This window comes from Anolis carolinensis, chromosome 1, assembly GCF_035594765.1.
Source record: "Anolis carolinensis isolate JA03-04 chromosome 1, rAnoCar3.1.pri, whole genome shotgun sequence".
NCBI lineage: Eukaryota > Metazoa > Chordata > Lepidosauria > Squamata > Dactyloidae > Anolis > Anolis carolinensis.
Window position 1 is genome coordinate 236750212 of NC_085841.1, and position 21153 is coordinate 236771364.

The 21153-nt window shown below is 41.0% G+C and overlaps 1 protein-coding gene across 2 annotated transcripts; it reads right to left on the reverse strand.

The window, feature by feature from the left end:
- Nucleotides 1-1462: 1462 nt before the first annotated feature.
- Nucleotides 1463-17757, reverse strand: lrrc55 (leucine rich repeat containing 55). Of its 2 annotated transcripts, none has more exons than XM_003214968.4 (3): nt 17393-17757; nt 13559-15352; nt 1463-4668 (listed from the first exon to the last, which is right to left on the reverse strand). In XM_003214968.4, the coding sequence occupies exons 2-3, from the start codon at nt 14226-14228 to the stop codon at nt 4433-4435; spliced, it is 906 nt and encodes a 301-aa protein (XP_003215016.2). In that variant the 5' UTR covers nt 14229-15352; nt 17393-17757; the 3' UTR covers nt 1463-4432. The 2 variants fall into 2 exon arrangements, with proteins under 2 accessions (XP_003215016.2, XP_062823246.1); XM_062967176.1 differs by lacking the exon at nt 17393-17757 and adding an exon at nt 17157-17379.
- Nucleotides 17758-21153: the final 3396 nt, after the last annotated feature.

Sequence of the window (21153 nt, forward strand, 5' to 3'; positions counted from 1 at the left end):
CCTGGAGAGCCACGCTTGTCTATGCTTGCTGTAGGGGCAATGGCACAAAATAAGAACTCTTGGTCTGAAATTGAAAGCTGTCATGAGTTACTAGCATATCATTGTATCTTTCTTTGGCAATTAGAATGGCAATAATGTCAACTTAAAATCAGTAAAGAAGACTGCACCAGAACAGAGATTCTCAGGTGAAGCACCCCCTCTTCTGCAGTTCATGTTGGTAAAATACAGGTAAATCATGCAAGATATGGGAACAATAACATGATACAACTCTACCTAGCAATTGAAGGCTTATTTGATTTCAGCCCTATTATCAACTGGTTTCCAGGCCTTTCCTGGAAACTGCATAAGTCTTGCCTTCCCCTCTCCCCTTCCCCATCACAGTGTTATTTTTCCCCAAGTCACTGTGGTGAGATCAGTGTCAACATGAGATTTTGTGAATGGCAAAACATATCATTGGCCTGGATCATGTTAGGTAGTCATGAATCTATCATGCATATCTTACAGTTGCACACTCATTACTGTTTTGCATTATTATCTCCTAGTATAGGGGATATTTAGGGCTTGTGAAAGTACCTCAGTTTCCATTTACTGAACAGCAATCGCTGCAATTAATGGGGAGTCTGTTTCCCCTGTCAGTTGGGAAAAAGCTGGTCGATAGCCCCTTTCCTCCTTGTGAGCAATCTCTAGTGAGAGAAGAAATTATTACTATATTATTTTTGAATTAACATTCAATTTTTCTCCCAAGATGGGATTCAAGGCAGGAATAGAGCTTGCTCATGGGAGGATGTGTGAACATCAGTCACCTGCTTTCTGATCAACAGGGGAACAGACCAACATTGATCTTTGTACCTACTGCCCAGGATATGAAGATTGGGGAGAGTCACCATGAAGCACCGTAGTGATGGTGTTTACACATTCATAACTGCCTAACAGGATTTCTAACCTGAATGGTGTCAGAGGTGACCCGAGACATTTTGCTGTTTGACACTGAAATGTGAAATGGTTTTTCCATTGGTAAAGTAATAATAATAATATAGACAGTTTGCTACTCTAAGGGGATTCTGAAATCATCTGCCTGATGTGGGCTGCCTCACCTCAATTACTGATAGGATTAGCTTTGGATCATGGAAGAACACTCAACCCCAAGCTGACCTCATCATGAAGTGGTTAGGGGGACAAAATCCCAGATTGATGAAAAGAAATAAGTGGTTGTATGAGTGCACTCTGAAATTATTCTGCCCTTTAGGAGCAGTTTTTTACCTGCTATTTTCCTGATTTTTGATGAACGGAAAAAGTAGAAACCCTTGAAACCCTTGAAACCCTCGAACCCCTCAATCTTCCCAGTCCTCCCCCCACCCAGTAGCATCCAGTGCCTTGCTTGATCCCATTTCTATGCATTTTTTATAAAAAAAACCCCACAGGTCCCATAGTACATTAACTATAGTCAGCGCACACAGAAATCTCTAGGAGATGGTTATAGGCTTTATAAGGTGGTCCCCCCTGCTGGGGACATTGGCTATGGTTGGTCTTAGTTTGGCATCTAAATCCTCAAATCTGGTCCAGCTTCACTACTATGAGCACTATTTGCAGGGTTGGTCTGTAGATGTATCATCAATGGATGTTGTTGCATCCATCAGTTTATCTCTTTTGAGGAGTTGGATTTGTAGAATGATGACTGTATGGGATACTTGAAGAAGAAACACTTGAGATTCTGTTGCTTCCCTTGGCTTTGGCATCCTTCATGATCCTCAAAAATACATTGCCTTAAATAAACAAATGTATAATTTGTATATGCATTGGGATAGGCATAGCTTAATCATTTGGAGGAATATAAAATGCATTGGGATAGTAAACTGCCAGAGTCACTCTCTCTTCCTTTCACTGTGGACTTTCTTAACTTCATTGTTTTATGATCAAGGGAAGCCATTCCCCAAGCTTGGTTTCATATTTCCTTCCAATCTTACATCATGCTTTCAAGCCTGACTTGTAGCACCACCTGCTGCCAGAGCTTTGAGCAAAGCATAAAGAGCCCCAAATCCAGGCCCAAGTTGCTACAAGTGCACAAAGTATCTATCACCTACATTACAGGCTTATGACCTCATTAGACGGGGTGTTTTCGGTGGCATAAACCAGTTCTGCTGTAATTTAGCCACGGAGCCCGCCAACTCCCATCCATACCAAACAGCTACTTCCAGTGGGCTCCAAGGTGAAACTACAGTGGAACGGCGTATGCCGCCATGGTGGCAGCAAGGGAGGAAGCCGGGCAGTGGATGGGGTAAGTCAGGAGATGCAAGATGTGAGGCAAGAGGTTCCTCACACCCCTGATGAGCACCGTCAGATTTGCCATCATCCATGGTGATTCCGGCAGCTAGTATGATGAGATCCTATGTTTTTTCTTTATTTCTTCCAGTGAATGCTTGGCATCTTTGGGCCAAATTGAAGTCTTTAAGATCTTTTGGGGAAAGTGTGACAGTTAAATGGATATAAAACTGTTAAAATCTCCTAATGTGTATACATCTTTCCAAAAAAGGACTGAAGAAAATCAAAGCTGCGGATACTGCGAAGAATTCAGAATCCCAAGATTAGGGTATTTAACCATTTATAATTTTATTCTCTTAAGAATATTTCCCAGGTAAATTGTTTCATTGCAGCAGTCATGTTTTCTTCATTACACCTCATCCCACAAGGAGAGGGGGAACTGGGGGAAATCATCTTCCAAGGACCTCTTCACACGGGGCAAATTTCAGCAGCAACACTGGTTCCTCAGCAGCTTTGCCACAGAGTCTGCCAGCTCTCATCACGCACTGGAGAAGTACTTCCAGGGTGGCTCTGTGGCAAAACTGCTGCGGAATTAGAGTTGCTTCCAAAAAAAGCTGGCAGTGGCCACGCGGGATGCTTTCCCTGGTTGCATTGCCCTCAACGAGGCAAGCCAACTAGTGACACTTCCTTCCATGTGATAAGGTCTCTGGACGTGTACTGCAAGGATCACCACAATCTGCAATGATTCTGGCAGCACATCTGAAGAGGTCCAAGGTGTGGTGTTCAGTGGCTTTCCATTTCCAAAGAAAAATAATAATTTAACAACAGATCCAATCCCACTCTAAAATCCAACAGTTCCATCCTGCCTTAAAATACAACAGTTCCCACTCCACCTTCAAATACCCAATTTTAGCTATTTCTAAGGGCAGGCGATCAGTGGAGTCGATTCCTCTCCACCTTCATAATCCTCCTCTTTCCATACACTTTGAAGACCAAATCCCATAGTCAACTACCAGAAGCAGTCATTTGATGGACTCCGTCTTTAAAGTAAATGGAAACAATAAGATGATTCCCCCCACTTTCCCCCCTTTTTTCTAATCTGTGGCCAATCCTTGAATGTACACACCCAATTCAAGTTTGTTAATCTTATATATACTAATCTACAGTTGCTCCTAGTTTAACCTAAGTATTGTACTTGCCAACCCAACTTTGTTAAATCTCACACTGTGTCTTTCTTTTTGAATGACTTTGTGGAGATTATGAGTCCTCAGTTTAAGATTTCCCTTGCTATAGCACAATTATTCTCCATGTGCAATTTATATATAGGATTTCCACCCCAAACCAGAAACACTTTGACCTAAATCAACATCTGGCTAACAAAAGGTCACTTTCAGACCCAGCAAACATTTGTGCAAATTGTAGCAATGGGGATGAATAATAGCTTTTAACTGTGGATGTATCTGGCCATCATTTTTGTTTTGAAAATTGTCTTGGGTATCCAGATAAAAATGAAAGCACTGCATGTAGAAATAAATGGAAAGCATGGGCCCCTGGGACTTGTTAAAATGGTTAAAATGTAGTTCTCCAAACCTAAAGAAGAATGGCTATCAAAACTATGCCATAATGGGATGGGATGCTAAAAAAAAGCCTCAGATCTCCTAAGTAGAAAAAACATTTGATTTTTCCCCCCATGACATCAGCCAGTAGTTGAATGTGACATGAATGCACATGTAGTTTTGAATGTTTTCAATGCTACAGCTGTGAACTCAAGGCTTGGACTGAAAAGGATGCAAAAGGTACACATGAATACAATGTGTGTACATGTACATGCACACCCGTGTGCATGCTGGAGCAAAGAATGAAGAATGATCTAAATGTCTTATTGATGTTTTCCTGTCACTTTTCTAGACATGGCTCACTGGGCGTTTCCAGTGCAAAGAGGATTGTACAAGGCACACTTCAATCTCCCTGCTCTCGCTGGCCCTGTCCCCTGTCTCCAGTAAGAAAGACTGGTCTGGTCCGGTGCTGCTATACAAGGGCTGGTGAGGGGGAAGTCTCAAGAAAATGGCAGAGCAGGAAAAATACCAGTCCCTCTGCTTTCCCTGAACACGATAGCCCTTGGCTCCCCCCTGGCAGTGAGCAATGCAGGAGCTGGAAGGATCAGGCCACGTGGCTATATCTCCTCATCCTCGTTTGCCTTGCTCCAACGGTGACAGCAGTTGGCTGTGATGCCTAGAAGGAAGTTGGTGGCAACTGAAGCAATGGAGACCACGAAGCCCACAAAGGCAATGAAGAGATAATCATCCAGTGTCAAGGTCAGGTGGCAGGCCTTGAAGCTTTCCTCTGTCAGGGAAAACAAGGGGGCTCCTTCCACTTCAGGTGGCTCCCGGCATTCTGCCAGCTGTGTATCTGCAAGAAGAACAGATCGGGATAACACACACATGTATGCATATACAAAAGATATCTGAAAAGCGAGAACAGGGATAGATTTTCTAGACAAAGCTATATCTCTGAACTGCTAAGCACTTCCCCCCTGGAATTCATGAGCTATGTAGGCCATGATCATATCTGGGCCTTTCTATACAGCATCTGAAAATTATGTATTTCATATGGGCAAACAGCCACTTCTGCCTCCTTCTAGTACCCATGATTTCATGCCCTCTGTTACTCTGTTTTCTCCAGGGTATCTCCAGATGAAATTATTTCTAATTCTTTGTCAGTAATGTTACTATTTATTCTTCTTATATTATTTTAGATTCACTATATAAAAAATGCTTTTGGCCTTAATTTGAAAGCAAAAAGTGACATCAATTTTCCCATTTAATGGATGGGGAATTGAGGTAAAGACTGAGACAGCCGTTTGTTTACTTCATCACAAATAATCATGAATTTGAAAAAAAATGCATCGTTCATCCAATGCACTGTTTTTCCAGTACTTGTTAACTTCAGATCCAGATATTTAATAGTTTTGGTTTTTAGTAGGCAAGGGATGTGTTTCAGCTGGGTTATGTATTCATCAGAATGCATATGCATCTGTCTTTCAACCGAATTTCATTGGATCAGAGATTCTCAACCTGTGAGTCCCCAGATGATTTGGCCTACAACTCCCAGAAATCCCAACCAGTTTACCAACTGTTAGGATTTCTGGGAGTTGAAGGCAAAAAAATATGGGGACCCAAAGGTTGAGAACCACTGGTTTAGATCCAATTCAGTCTGATTTCAGGCCTGGCTGTGTGTGTGGGGGGGGGGGGGGGGGGGAGGGGAGACAGCGTTGGTTACCTTGGTGGATGATCTAAGGACTTCATCACATTGAACCTCTGTGGTGAATCCGTGGGGCAATCCCAGTGCCCACGGCCCGCCTCACCTACAACGACACTTCCCCATCACACATGGTGAAATGTCACTACATGGCTTCCCCCCATATTGGCCCCATTGTTCCCTATGAAACACAGGAAGCCTCCCGAGTTCTGCGTGAAGTGTTGTAGGATGCTTGCTCCACAGTTGATCTATGGAGCCAGAGCCGGCCCTAGGTATTTTTCAAGTGTAGGCGAACAGAATTTTGGCACCCCCCCCCCCAACCAATCACTGAAAAATAAAAGCGTTGGATAAGCGAAAATGTTGGATAATAAGGAGGGATTAAGGAAAAGCTTATTAAACATCAAATTACATTAAGATTTTACAAATTAAGCACTAAAACATCATGTTTTACAAGAAATCAACAGAAAAAGCAGTCTTAACTGCACCCCCGTATGTTTTGCGCCCCAAGCGACCACTTAATTCGCCTCATTGTTGGACCAGCTCTGTATGGAGCCCTACCAGAAGTGAGTGTGCATCGTGTGATGGCCAGCATGGGGCTCCATAGATCAGCTGTGCTGCAAGCATCCTATGACACTTGTGAAGACCTGTATGATGAATTCGTATGACAAATGAGTGTTTGCTTGTTGATTCTGCTGCACCTCTTGGTTGCCATCAACATACTTAACCATGGTATTCTTGTAAATCATCTCACTGGGATGGGGCTATCTTGGAGGGGCGATCATAGAGTGTGATGCTGGGGAATTCCTCTTTGATTCCATGTCCATTGGTTTGTGGAGTCCCAAAGCATTCTGTTTTGCCTCTATGTTATTTAACATACGCATGAAACTTCTGGGAAAGATTGCTCCAAGTTTTGAGGTGTCACTCATCTGCTGATCATACTCATATACTCTATTATCTTGTTCCACTTACTTCCAGGAAGCTGTTTCTGTGCTAAACTGGGACTTGGTAGCTTCAATGGACTGGATGAAGGCAAACAAATTTAAGTTCCTGGTCAGTTGAAAAATAGATCTGGAAACATGAATTCAGCTTGTTTCAGGCAGGGTTACACTCTCCTTGAAAACACAGACACACAGTTTGGGAGGTGTTGTCGAAGGCTTTCATAGCCGGAATCACAGGGTTATTGTGTGTTTTCCAGGCTGTATGGCCATGTTCCAGAAGTATTCTCTCCTGATGTTTCGCCCACATCTAGGGCAGGCATCCTCAGAGGTTGTGAGGATGCCTGCCATAGATGTGGGCGAAACATCAGGAGAGAATACTTCTGGAACATAGCCATACAGCCTGGAAACACACACAACAACCCAGTTTGGAAGGTATTCCTGGATTTAGCACTGGGCCTGGAAGTCTAGGTTTCAATGGTAACTAGCAGTGCATTTGCACACTTAAAGTTGTTACAGAAACTATGCACATTCTTGGAGAAGTTGGATCTAGCCACAGTAACACATGGTTTAGTTATATCCCATTTGGATTGTTGCCCTTGCCCGGCCCTTATAGCCTGGTCATGCCCATTGTACTACTGGTTATTGGTTTTGCTAAGCATAGTTTGGACTGAGTCCCAATGTTGCTGTTTTATATTGCTGTTTTATATTAATTGTGTTTATATCTGGATTGTTATATTTTACTATGTTTTGATTTTATCTGTGTCTTGTTTTAATGGATGTTTTTAAATTTTGTCTTTTGGACCTTTTGTCCCATATGTAAGCCACCCCGAGTTGCTTCAGGGAGATGATGGTGAGGTAAAAGAATAAAATTATTATTATTATTATTATTATTATTATTATTGACACAAAGACATAGTATGACACAGCAAATGAGATATATATGCTGGATTTTGTATTACCAAATCACAAGTCGAACACTTCCCAAGTGTTTAGGACTGTGTGATGTATTTTCGGATGATGCGTGCAGATCCCAGTAGGGTGGCCTTTTGCAGTTGACAGATCGTAATTGTCAATGTTTATTGTTTCCAAATGCTGGCTGAGATATTTTGGCATGGCACCTAGTGTGCCGATTACCACAAATTATTATTATTATTATTGTTATTATTATTATTATTATTATTATTATTATTATTATTATTATTATTAACTCTATGTGGGGCTGTTTGAAAAATGCTCAAAAACGTTACTTGACCCCAAAAACTGGGGCTGGTAATAAGGAGCACATAACTTCCATGTTACAATAGATCAACTGACCACAGTCTATTTTCCAGGGACAATTCTAAATGCAGGTGCCCAGGCTGTTTGAAGAACTGTATCTCCATTTATGAGCCGATTAGAGTTCTAAGATCAAGTGAGAAGTCTCTGTCCCATCGCAGGCTCATTTGTTTGGGAACAAGACAGTAGGCCTTTTCAGTGGTAGTTCTTAGATTTTGGAATTGTCTCCCTAGAGAGGTCAGAGTGGCTTTATTCTTGCTCTCCTTTCTTCACCACCTTTATTTACCTTTATTTAATCTTCTGTTTTGTTTTAATCTGCATTGTTTTTACCATTTTTATTTGCCTTCATTCTCATGATGGAGTGAAAGGTGGGATATGAATGAATATCACCGTCATCGTCATCCCTATCACTGTACTGAGTCCTTTTGTACTTCAGATTGCTTTTAGCAGTGCCAGTTAACACAGTGTCTCATTGTCTCTGTCTATATCTAGAATATCTCCAGACGGTTCATGCATTTGATGAAGTATCCTCTAGTCCAGTGATGCACGATCTGTGATCCTTTAGGTGTTGCTGAATCCAACCCCCAGAAACCATAGAGAGCTTGCCCAATGGGCAGGAAATCCAAAGCTAAAACCCAAAACTCCTAGAGGGCTACAGGTTGTGCACCCTTGCTCTAGTCCGTTAAAGTTCGTTCTGGAATACACTGACTGATCAAGACTTCATACTGTGTTTTTATTTAGTTTTAAATACTGAAAAACCTTTTTGAAACTTTACCAGATTTGCCTTAACTCATCTTACATAGTCATGTTTCTTTCTTCTGCCCCATCCCCATTTTTCAATTTCTGGACTGTCCTTATACAGTAGAGTCTTGCTTATCCAACCGTCGCTTATCCAGCATTCTGTCTTATCCAACGCAGTCTGCCTCCCACCCGGATCCACAACTGTTTCTCTAGGCAGCAAAGTGCAATGGGCCAACACGCTCAACAACAACACAAGTGCAGCCATGCTCCCAAACAAGTGGCAGACTTGTTATAAAACATGATGTTTTGGTGCTTATTTTGTAAAATCATAACATAATTTGAAGTTTAATAGGTATTTCCTTAATCCTTCCTTATTATCCAACATTTTCACTTATCCAACATTCTGCTGGCCCGTTTATGTTGTATTAGCGAGAGACTACTGTATTTCATTCTTATATATAACTCAGAAGAGTCACACTGTGCAGTTCTTAGATTGAAATCCTTCAAATTGCAAATGTACATATGTGCACATTTCTAAATGTCCTTCTCCCCCCCCCCCCCCCCAAACTCCTCCTTATAAAGACCTTGCATGACAGAGAGGGATTTGAAGTTAGAATTTTTCAAGAGATGTTCAGTTTTTTGGTCTAATGGTTGAGTTGAGAATGGGGGTGTATGGGATCATGCAAATTTGTAACCTTTACCTGTAATCTGCAATGATTCAGATCAGTATTCTCTGATTTTTTTTTCTCCTATGTGAACTGGTTAATGTAAGAATACCGTGTTTTTCAGGGAGCCTTTCGAAGGCTGAGAGTTACAAAGTAGAATACTATACCAATGAAAATCCATTTGAAAGTTTGGCTTTGACATCCTAGTGGACTAAAGGTAGGCATGCAAGATATATAATTGTCTTGAATGGGGCACTTCCAGAAAAACACATTGTGAGACACACAACCTCACAATGCCAAGTTTTTGGTATAAAACCATATCTAATGGTCTCACCAAGCTGTCCAAACAAGATGAATGACCATCGTCCCCTTCACAACCAGCTATATAAAATCAGTGTTCTAAAAAAGCTGTTACAAGGATACAAGGGTTATGGTTAAGGCAAGGAAGAGTGCAGGATTTCCTGTCTCCAGGAACTCTAGCTTGCAGCTTGTTAAATAAGCATGAAGGTTAGATAAGAACTAATCTCACATGGACTTGATAAACACACAGAGAGAGTGCTTATTTATGATTCCTCATGCAATCTGGGGATCCATCACTTTACAAGGATACACAAGAGAAGGGAGGAAAACAGCATGATGGCACATCACAAGGGCAGCCTGCCCAGCATATATAATTTCCATTCAGCTCTGACAGCCATTCAGTATTAATGGATTGAATGTATGTGAGTGGTCTCAAAAGACCACTTACAGAATAGTGATGTAGTCATTGAAAAACTCCCCATGTGGGCATCTAATCATAGGGAGTGCTGGTTGTCTATCTTCCAACTGTGTGATATTGTGAGCATTGCCACAACCATCCATATGCTCAGAGAGCTTGTTCTAATGCTCCTTTGTCCCTTAACAATCTTCTGTGGGCTGGTGGTTGCAGCTGCACTTAGGGCAAGTCTTCTATAGCTTCTGGTCTAGACAGATGACAAGATGCAGGGAGGTAACTGGGTGGTGGGAGGATGAGAAGACACAAATGTAAAGCATTGTTTTACACAGATAAGAATTCTGTCACCCCAAATGAAAGGGGATCTTATAGCACCTTGGAGTGAACAAAGAGGGTAGCATAATATTGTTGTTTTTAAAGTCTCTAACGTGTGTACTCCTATTCCAAACTAATATGGGAATGTCTTTGAATTCTGACTCCAAATGAAGTTTTCCATCACTCCTCAAGTTTCTAGCATTACAGGAACTTAAGAAATCAGGTAAATATTTAGAAGTACAATTCAGGCATCCAAAGAAAAAGAACACACAAAGTTACTGAGGGAATGCAAATGCAGCATATGTATGCATTTGAAATGCGAACAATTTTCAGTGCCTCATTCTCTGCAGTGATACACATTTGGAGATAAAAAGCTAGAATTCCATTGTGTGTGTGTGTATGTGTATGTGTGTGCAGAATTTTTATTTGAAGGAATAATATCCTCATTTTTCCCCCTTCTCACAACTACACCCCAATGAAGTGATTATTTATTTATGTATTTATTTATTTATTACAATATTTATATCCCGCCCTTCTCACCCAATAGGGGACTCAGGGCGGCTTATAATAAAACACATATATAACACTAGCTGTGCCTGGCCACGCGTTGCTGTGGCGAAGTATGGTGGTATGGGAAATAAAGTATTGAGGAATTGGTGGTAGTTAAAGTAAAGGGTAAAGGTTTTCCCCTGACATTAAGTCCAGTCATGTCTGACTCTGGGGGTTGGTGCTCATCTTGAGTACACTGCCATATAATCCAGTTGAAATCAGATAATCTTATTTTATAGGCAGTGTGGAAGAGGCCTGATTGAAGTGACCCTGGGCTGAGTGAGTTGCTAGGAGACCAAGTGGGTGGAGCTTAGCCTTCTAACTGGCAGCAATTGGATAAAAACAATTATTCCTCTCCCTCTAATTAGGACTTTATTTTTCTTTTCTTTTTGTTGTATGAACGTAGAGGCATGGGTGAGGGGTTGTACTGCCAAGTTTAGTGTTTCTGGGATGTGTAATTTTGTTGTTTTGTCTTAGGCCCAAATTTCATTACCCTTTTATATATATAGATTGTACAATACATTGTGAATCAATTAAAAAGTTATTAAATTACATCAGACATTCACTATGCTATTGAAAACCTGCAGAAGTGAATGGCCACTGTAGGTTCTTGTGTAGCCAAAGGCTAAGGATGTGGCTAGAATTGCCACTGCACCCCTAATGTGCTTCTTTGAAACCATTATTTTGTTTCAGGATATCCTATAATAAAACAAGTTGAAATACATAATATGGGTGAACGAGCCCAAATTTGCATTCTTGCTAACAAAAGGAGAATCTGCGTCTGAGTGGGAACTGGCAAAGGCAGGAGAACTCTCCAAGCATGCTTGGCTACAGATGAATCTGGCATTGCCCTCTGGCAGAAGCAGTGCTCCTCATGCTCTTGCCTCATCCAGTCACACTTTTAGGAGCTGTAGGAACCTTCCTGAATCACAACCTACCACCAACTCAATAGTCAGGACTCCAACTGTGTGACCTTGGCAAACCTTAACAGGATTCTTGTGTTCCATTCCTGGGTCCCACAGGTCCAGATGGAAATTTCAGAGATCCCAGCTTTATGATGGCCTCTGGGGACCCTGTTTCTGCACTGGTCTTCTCACCATTTTAAAAAATTGACACTGTCCCTTAGAACTTCTGTTCCATAGGATCACTATTACAAGAAGATAAAAAATAAACAGACTCTCCTTTTCTCAGTTTGGTTCACTGACACAATATCTGTGCTCGGTCAGGCATCAAACAACTGACTGCTTCTACCATGCTGATTTTCTTTAGGGCAAGTGTGTGTGTGTTTATGTGCCTTTAAGTTGCCTGTTGACATGTGGAGACCTTATGAATTCCATAGGATTTTCTTAGTCAAGGATACTTAGGGATGATTTTGCCAGTCCCTCTCTCTAAAACAGAGCCTACAGCACTTGGCATTTTTGGTACTTGCTCATCAAAGTATCAACCAGGGCTGATCCTACCCCTTGTTATGCTGATGTGTGCAAGTTCAACACATAACCATGTACTTCAGTGAGCTGCCTTCATTGAAAATAAATACCATATCGTTTTCCCAGGTGGTATTGCTTAAAGGACCCAGGAGGGCAACACATGTTTATGTTTTGCTACTGGCTCTTATCCTCTACTGCTGATGCATTTCCTTTCTACTTTTTCAATTTGTATCCATTTCCAGAGCATGGAGAAGTTACTTTTTTGCTCTATAACTCTTCCCAAGGCCATACTTTCTACCAAATTCTGGGAACTGTGTTCCCCAGAAAGTAACTCCTTGAACCAACATCTACAGTAGAGTCTCACTTATCCAAGGCTCGTTTATCCAAGGTTCTGGATTATCAAATGCATTTTTATAGTCAATGTTTTCATATCATGATATTTTGGTGCTAAATTTGTAAATACAGTAATTACAACATTATATTACTGCGTATTGAACTACTTTTTCTGTCAAATTTGTTGTATAACATGATGTTTTGGTGCTTAATTTGTAAAATCATAACCTAATTTGATGTTTAATAGGCTTTTCTTTAATCCCTCCTTATTATCCAAGATATTCGCTTATCCAAGGTTCTGCCAGCCCGTTTAGCTTGGATAAGTGAGACTTTACTGTATTCTGTTCTACTTCCTCACAGAAGCCCCAATATGATTCTGTATTGCTGGTCTTCCTTAAGAACTATACTGCTTTGCCTTGTGATTCTAAAAGAGCAATTTAGATCACCAGCTTAAACAAACAGGTGGGAAGCCCAATTTATTTCTAGCAGTCTTTATTGATAGTTAATGTAGGTAGAACAAAGTACTGCATTGTCATGATCACCCACTGTCTCTCTCCTTGGTGAAATTTCAAATTTCTCCAAACTGTTTGTAGCAAGAGCAACAGTGTATCACCTGATTTGTAATTTCTAGTAAATAATATAGGAAAACTTTCTGATAACACCAGGTTTGAATTGGGATGAAAAAAACTGAATGCCTTCCCTGAGATGATCCAATTATAATTTTTCCTTTTCTTAGATGCCCTATCATAGCACTGTGATTTCACTTTAACAGCCATGGCTGCATCCTATGAAATTATGGGATATGTGCCTTAGGATGGTGCATTAAGAATCCTCAGCCAGAGAGCTCTTCTGTTGCTTCTTAACAAACTACAAAGTCCAAGATTCCACGTGATATTGTCATGGCAGTTTAAAGTGGAATCATAGTGCTTTAATTTTGTAGTGTGAAGAAGTTCACAGTGTCACAGTGACTTCCTGGGAAACAGAAGACTCTCACTTCAGATGGTGAAGTAAGGAGTTATGTGGTGAGACAGGAAACAAATCCTAAACTTGAAGCTAAGAAATGGACTGTTGTTGAATTTCACTTACCTGACATGCACCGCTGGATCCGATTTCTCAACCACTTCAGCAGTGGCTCCATGGTGCAACCACACACCCAGGGATTGCCTGAAATCTGAAGAGTCACCAGGCCTGTGAGACCTTCCAGGGCCTCAAGGCTGAGGAAAGAGAGCCCCGCATAGCTGAGATCAAGGTCACGTAGTTGGACCAAGCCTTGGAAAGCCTGGGGGTGTACCTTCCTCAGCCATGGATTGTGGCTCAAGTCAATATGCACCAGATTGTAGGCCTCCTGAAACATATTAGCCACAACTTGAGTCAAGTTGTTGTAGCTCAAGTCCAGATGGGACAGGCGCTTGGAGGTCAGAAAGAGCCCAAAAGGTAATTCAACGAGGGAGTTGTTTCGCAAGTCCAACACCCTCAGCTCGGTATAGCATGTAAGGTATCCAGCAGGGATAGATGTGAGGCGGTTGTGAGCCAGGCTTAAGTTCCGAGTGTCCAGCGGAAGATCTGGTGGCACCGAAAAGAGCCGAAGCCCGCTGCAATCCACAACCTGGCTGCGGCATGTGCACAGGACTGGACAGCCAGTGACAGCACTGGCAAAAACCACCACCACTGCTACAAGGAAAGGGTTCAGTATCATGGCAGGGTAGCAGTGGGGTGTAAACTGCTCTCCCCCCAGCTGGACACAGTCTGCACTCATTTTGGCAAGATAAACGCTACATGGTAGAGAAAAAGCCAATCCAGAAGGAAGAACAATGGATGGAGACAGAAACCAGCAAATGTGAGCAAGTACACATGAAGCCTGCTACAATCTGGCTGGAAGAAAGGTGGGATATTGAATCCTAACTTCTCCTAATCTTGAGGCACTTGTAGAGGTATGTACCATAAAATAGATCTGATTGGACCAGAAGCTGATGACCTTTAGTACTTAATTAGCTGCCTGAATATCTTTTCCCTGTGGGAGGACAAGTAGAATAGAGACGTCTACCAGCACACATGCTGTTTGATGGACCTGGCCTTGGTCTATGGAGAAATTAAAAATTCATGGCAAAAAGAAACGTATTTAAATAAAGTTGCTCATTTTACCCAGTATTTGTTGAATCTTGGATCTCTTGAGCTTGAATTAAGAGAATCTTTTTTATTTTCATTTTTTTACCCTGTGTTATCTATTGGAGACATAACATGCTGATGGCTCTCATGGACGTTCATTGTCACACAAGACATATATAGTGAGTACAATAAATGTTGCTATCCTGGTACATCCACTTGTAGTTCTATAGAACTGACAGCATTTTCTCTTTGAGGAGAAGAGGTGCCATTGAAAAGGACGTTAGAGGCATTGTTAAAGGTGTCATTACTGAAGTGTCCTTAGAAATGAGCATTCATAAATGAAGTATGAAGTTTTAAGAGCTCTCCATGTTCCGTTGCTGATAAAGTTGTCAATATACTCTTTATAAGCGTGCTACTGAATTAGAGATGTCTTTGTGAGGCCTTCTTGGAAAGTTCAGGAGGAACTATGGCTGGACACAAGCCATAAAGGAGTCCACAACTTCATTTGTCTGGAAAGAAGGTTGGCAGTCATTGTTCAGATTATGAGAGTCTTCCTTACTCTGGAACTACTGAAAAGCCACAGAATTCCACAGAATTGACAGCATGGAAACATGGTGTTCCTTTCTTTAAAATGCTGTCCCAGATATATGAGAGGAAATGAGAATGTCTTCAGGATCTGAATAAAATAAAAAGGCCAGAACACGAGATGTGATGCTTTCCTGTAAGTTTGTCTTTTGTTCACAGCAGAAATTAGCAGAATTCTTGCTGAGTAACCTGCCAATAAAACATAATACGAATCAGAGATTTGGAAAAGATGTCACTGATCAGCTTTGAGCTTTCACCTGATCCTGCTGGGACCACAATCCTTTTGTAATCCTTGTGCATTCAACTGGTGGGGGCTGGTGTCTGCCATATCAGGGGCTCTGTGAATCTGTTTATGATCTTATTTCAAAGGTTAAATGAGCTGTCTATGGTCCTGAATCTAGTTTGGAGATACAATTAGCCCTCCACATTTTCTGGAGTTAGGGGTATGGGATGCCTGCAAAAATAGAAAAAGGTGATTTTTTTTAAAAAAAAAAAGCATGTTTTTTTCTCCTGAGAGAACACTTTTCTATTAATCTCTTGGTCCTTCAGTATGACTCTATGGAACTACATTAGAGGACATAAAATGCCCAGAAAACAATTTTCTTTAGGAATCTAGGTCCTTCAGTGGAACATCATAGTCAACCTCTGGTGGAGGTTGACCATAGAGTCACATTGGAGGATCTGGATACTCTTAGAACTTTAAGGACATATGTGAATAACCAGATTTGCAAAAGTGAAGCCCACACATGTGGGGGACCCAGGCCTGTAGCGAGGGGGTGGTTTTAGGGGTTCAAACCACCCCCACCCCCCCGAAATTTTTCAGGTTATAAAAAAAACCTGGTTTACTCATGAATTTTAACTGGTTAACCAAATCCCCATGCTAAGTCTATGAGACACAAAACATTAAGAGTCCCTCCAGGCACTATTTCAAGCAGATATTGACAGGTTTGTAGCGGGGAGGGGTGTGTGCTAGGGGTTAACCCCCCCCCCCCCCCGAAATTTTCAAAACCCCTCCCGAAATTTTTTTCTGGCTACGGCCCTGGGGGGACCTACTGTTGTTTGATACATTAGATATAGTTCAGACTAAAATCAAATATGAGTACAACAAACCACTGAAATGAGAACCATCATCTGCTTATGTGTTCGGTCTGACATCTCACCATGATTACTTCCTTCTTTTGTTTTATTTATAACATTAGCCATTGCAAATTAATTACAAAGTAAGTATTGGATTTAGAAACTTTATCTATGGTATTTTATCTGAGGATTCCACACCGTTTTATATATGTGTCCCTGCTATTTCATGCAGGAAGGAACATTGGAACATGAACTAGATACATGTCACAACTCAACAAACTAGCTGTGAAATTTATCATAAAAGGCCAAAGGAACAAATTAAAATACTGGTTTGAGGTTTGGGTATGACTTATGGAGGGAAGCAATACATTTCAGTTCTGTATCTAACTCCTGTTTTAGTGTTGGTTAAGACTTGTGGCAGATTTAATATATTTATGTTCTGTGTCTAACTAAGGTAGCTGTGGGGTAGTACACAGCTCTTGTACACATCTCAGTCTGAATGACCTACATTGCCATCTTTCATGCCAGGCCCAGCTCAAGGGCACCACCCACCCAGAGAGGTCTGCTGAGGCATCTTGCACCTCCTTGAGATGTGGAGCACCTTTGGGCCTCTCGTAGAAGAAAAGTTGAATTTTCGTTCCGTTGGAGAACTGGCTCCATCTCTCAGAATTCCTACTTCTCTTTTATTTAAGATCCCTCTGTTCACTGCGTGACACATGCACTTCCCTGACCTGGACTATACTCCCACTCTTATCCCTTTCTTCGGAGGTCTCTTTCTCCTTCCATAGCTTTCTCCCTCGGGCATCACTTCAACCTCTCTCAGATCTTTCTTCTTGTTGCTTTCCTTCCCTGCTTCCTTTCATTTCCTGTGACTCTTGAACAACGAACAAGCAAAAAATATAATTTACTCACATACCTCGCTGAGCGTACATTCTATCTTTTGCATATCTTTGCACCCATTGCTTTCTCTCCAGACACCACTGTGGGTGCAATCCTTCTTCCAACATACCATCCGCTCTCACCCCACTAAAGACACACCCTGCTCACGGGACATGGGGAACACCAAAACCGTACTTTTCTCACCGAGACCCAATAAGCGTGCAGCCCTTTCCCCCACTGTACTTCATTATTTTCTTCAGATAAGATACTTACTTTGAGGAGAGGCTATGTACATCTATATATTTCTTATTTTTGTGGCTCGGCTCGGCTCCGGTCCCGACTTCTCTTGATCCATCGAGATAGATGCCTCCTTCGTGACAAGGACTGTGTCTTCCCATTCCACTCCGCCTCTTCTTGCCTCCTTTCACCCTTCCCTCATCTGTGCCTCCAGAAGACAAGGAGATGCAGAGGGAATGTCAATGTCAGCCTCTCATGGACTCACTCACAGCTGCCGATGCCGGATGCATGTGTATGCATGTGCGTGTCATTTCAGCCAGGTCTTTCCCCACCTCCTCCTCCTCTTTCTCTCCCTTCTCTCCCTCCTCCCTGCTCTCTCTCCCCTTCCCTCTCTCCCTCCCTCCCTCCCTCTCTCTTTTTTCCTTGAGGGCCAGGTGCTGACGTTTCACTGTCTCTTAGCAACTGCCTCCTCATCTCTGAGCAACAGGAGTGCTGGCTGCAGACCCCACTGAGCTGAGGCAGCAGGGAAGAAGGGGAGGGGGAGATAAGAGGAGGAGAGCATAAGGATGAAGTAACCGATGGCATAAAAAAGGCACCCACGGGATCCCAGAGATAACAGAGCGAGGACACACATGGGGAGGAGGGGGGAAAGCAGATATAGGCAGACGACTGAGTGGTGGTGATGGTTGGAGTCTTGGGAGATAGACAGGGACAGAAAAGGATTAGTCATACGGGGAGACACACAAGAACACACATGCTCAGAAACTCTGGTGGTGGCGGAGATAGAATGGGAATAAATAGACACCAGAGAAGCAGCTTCTCTTTACTGGCGGACTTTTCGCATATCTTGGCCACCAGGAATTATCTTCCAAATGCTGGCCTTGCCTGGAGATCAGCTTTTGCTCTTGCCAACAGCTTGAGACAGCAGACAGGCTGATCTGGCAGCCATATTGGCGTTCTCACCCACTATCCCGCTGCCTCTGTGGCCCACTGCCGCTTCACAAGAGCTTTTGATTAGGTATTTATCATTCCCTCCTTCCCTACTGGGGAGAGAGGGTTATTTTTCACCTCTCCCTGTAGGGGTTTGGCACCTATTAGGAGATGTTTCATGTCTGTTTTCACATTGCTGGCATCTGGTGGGGGACACAGATGGTGCAAACGCCCAGGAGAAAAGTTGGCTTTTTCACTTTATGTAGAGCCTTCCCTGGGGTAGATATTAATTGGTTGTCATTTCAAGATCACACTAGGTTGCAAAGGACCTCCTGCTTAAGATGGACTTCAGAAATGCAGATAGATCATTTGCCAGCTAAAGTCACAGCAGCACATTTCCACCCCACATGCACAAAGGTTTGGTTTATGCTAATTTAAAACCTCAACTTAGAATTGAACTGACCAAATACCCGATAGATAGAGGCATCCTTTGTGGCCTTAGCCTTTTGGCAAGCCATCTGTGAAGTCTGTGTTCTAAAAGCGACCACACAAAACGGAGTGGTCTACATCCAATTTGCAAACTTTCTGCCCCAAAGATCACATGAAACACTGTTATATTTACATTAGAGTCTCACTTATCCAACACTCACTTATTCAATATTCTGGATTATCCAATGCATTTTTGTAGTCAATGTTTTCAATACATCGTGATATTTTGGTGCTAAATTCGTAAATACAGTAATTACTACATAGCATTACTGCATATTGAACTACTTTTTCTGTCAAATTTGTTGTATAACATGATGTTTTGGTGCTTAATTTTTAAAATCATAACCTAATTTGATGTTTAATAGGCTTTTCCTTAATCCCTCCTTATTATCCAATATATTTGTTTATCCAACATTCTGCCAGCCTGTTTATGTTGGATAAGTGAGACTCTACTGTATTTATATTTTGCCTTTTCCCCAGTCTAGACCTTAAGGTAGTTTATAAATCACAAGAGATGCAGCTTTAAATTTGTTATAATTCAAAAATTAAAAATATAATTAAATAAACAATAGATTTTAAAACATTTAAAAACAAGCCTGTTTTTTTTTAAAAAATCACAGCACATTATACAAAGATTGAGCAATTATCCGTTGAAGGACTGCCAATTTTTTTTTTCTCATACTCTGTAGCTGTCCGGATTTGGTGGAGACAATCCCAGTTATTTATCTGCTGTCCCGCTTTTTCAATTGTTTTAAAACTGTTCCAGTTTTCTTTCTTCCTCCCCTGTTTCCCCTTTGTCATACTTCAGTTGCTGCAAACGAAGTGCAAAAGTAGCTCATGCTCAGTTGCCTCAGGAGCAAGGAGAGAAGAAAAGCAGACAGAATTTTTTCTGTCTCAATAGAGTCACACAAAGACAAAGTGCGGAAGCCTCTTCTAGCTTTGGGGTTCTTCCTGGCTGAAAATGTTTGCCATCTTGACCACATTCTGATATCACTTGGCCACATCTGTACCTGTAGTCATGTCACTAGGGGGGTATAGGGGTACGAACAGCACTGAGTGACACCATCAGATGCGGTGACACCAGAATATCTTGTCTTTAAAATCTATATGCATTGTTCCAGTACAAATGTATTATTTTATTTTTTAAAATCCATGTAATAATCATATTTTCCAGCACAGATTACATGTAATTATATCCATATACAGTAGAGTCTCATTTATCCAAACTAAACAGGCCGGCAGAACCTTGGATAAGCGAATATCTTGGATATTAAGGGGGAATTAAGGAAAAGCCTATTAAACATCAAATTAGGTTATGATTTTACAAATTAAGCACCAAAGCATCATGTTATACAACAAATTTGACAGCAAAAGTAGTTCAATACGCAGTAATGTTATGTTGTAATTACTGTATTTATGAATTTAGCACCAAAATATCACGATATATTGAAAACATTGACTACAAAAATGGCTTGGATAATCCAGAACCTTGGATAAGTGAGGCTTGGATAAGTGAGACTCCACTGTAGTTTTAATTTATATTTTCATGTTATTGTTTGATTTTTTGTTCTGGTTTTTCACATGTATGTTCGGCATTGAATTTTGCCATGTTTATGTTGGAAACCACTTTGAGTCCCCCCAAAGGTGAGAAAGGCAATATATAAATAAAGTAAATAAATAAATAAACTTAACCCTGACAAGACAGATGTGCTTCTAGTCAGTTAAAAGGCAAATTGGTAATTAAGAATTCAGCCCATACTGAATAGGATTGTGCTCCGATTGAAAATCTCGGTTTGCAACTTGTTTGTATTATTATTACTATTATTATTATTATTATTATTATTATTATTATTATTATTATTATTATTTCCCAATAATTTTATTAAACATTTACTAAAAAAAGTAAGGGATGGGGGGACAAGGGAAGAAAAAGGAGGATCTAGGGATAATAGATTAATTATGTCTGGTTTGTCGTGAGGAGAAAACAAAGAGGGTAAAGGTTGAGGAATTAGGAGCTCTTTTACAATATTATCATTGTTACAAGAAGTCTTGATCTCTACTTCTTTAACACGTATTACATAATATATTCAGAATTCTAACAATTTCAATTATAAGTCCATTGGGTTTTATCTTCTTCTGTCTTCTCACATTGTCTCCTGGTCTTCATATATTCTTTTCTAGTTCTTTTTCAATGGAAATTAAACTGCATTTTTCATAGCAGATGATTCCACAATAAAACTTTTCTTAAATTATTTATTGTTATTATCTACAAAGAAAGTTCTACAATTTTCATTTAGATTGTTAGTAGGTTAGTGTTTTTATCATTTTCTCATTATCATGCTTTCTCTCTTTTTGTATTTACATCAGATATGTTTTCC

Coding starts and splice junctions, on each gene's coding strand:
- lrrc55 (XM_003214968.4), bottom strand. CDS start 14,228: ATGAGTGCAGACTGTGTCCAGCTGGGGGGAGAGCAGTTTACACCCCAC. Junction 4,669..13,558: donor GATCCAGCGGTGCATGTCAG/GTAAGTGAAATT, acceptor TTCTTCTTGCAG/ATACACAGCTGGCAGAATGC.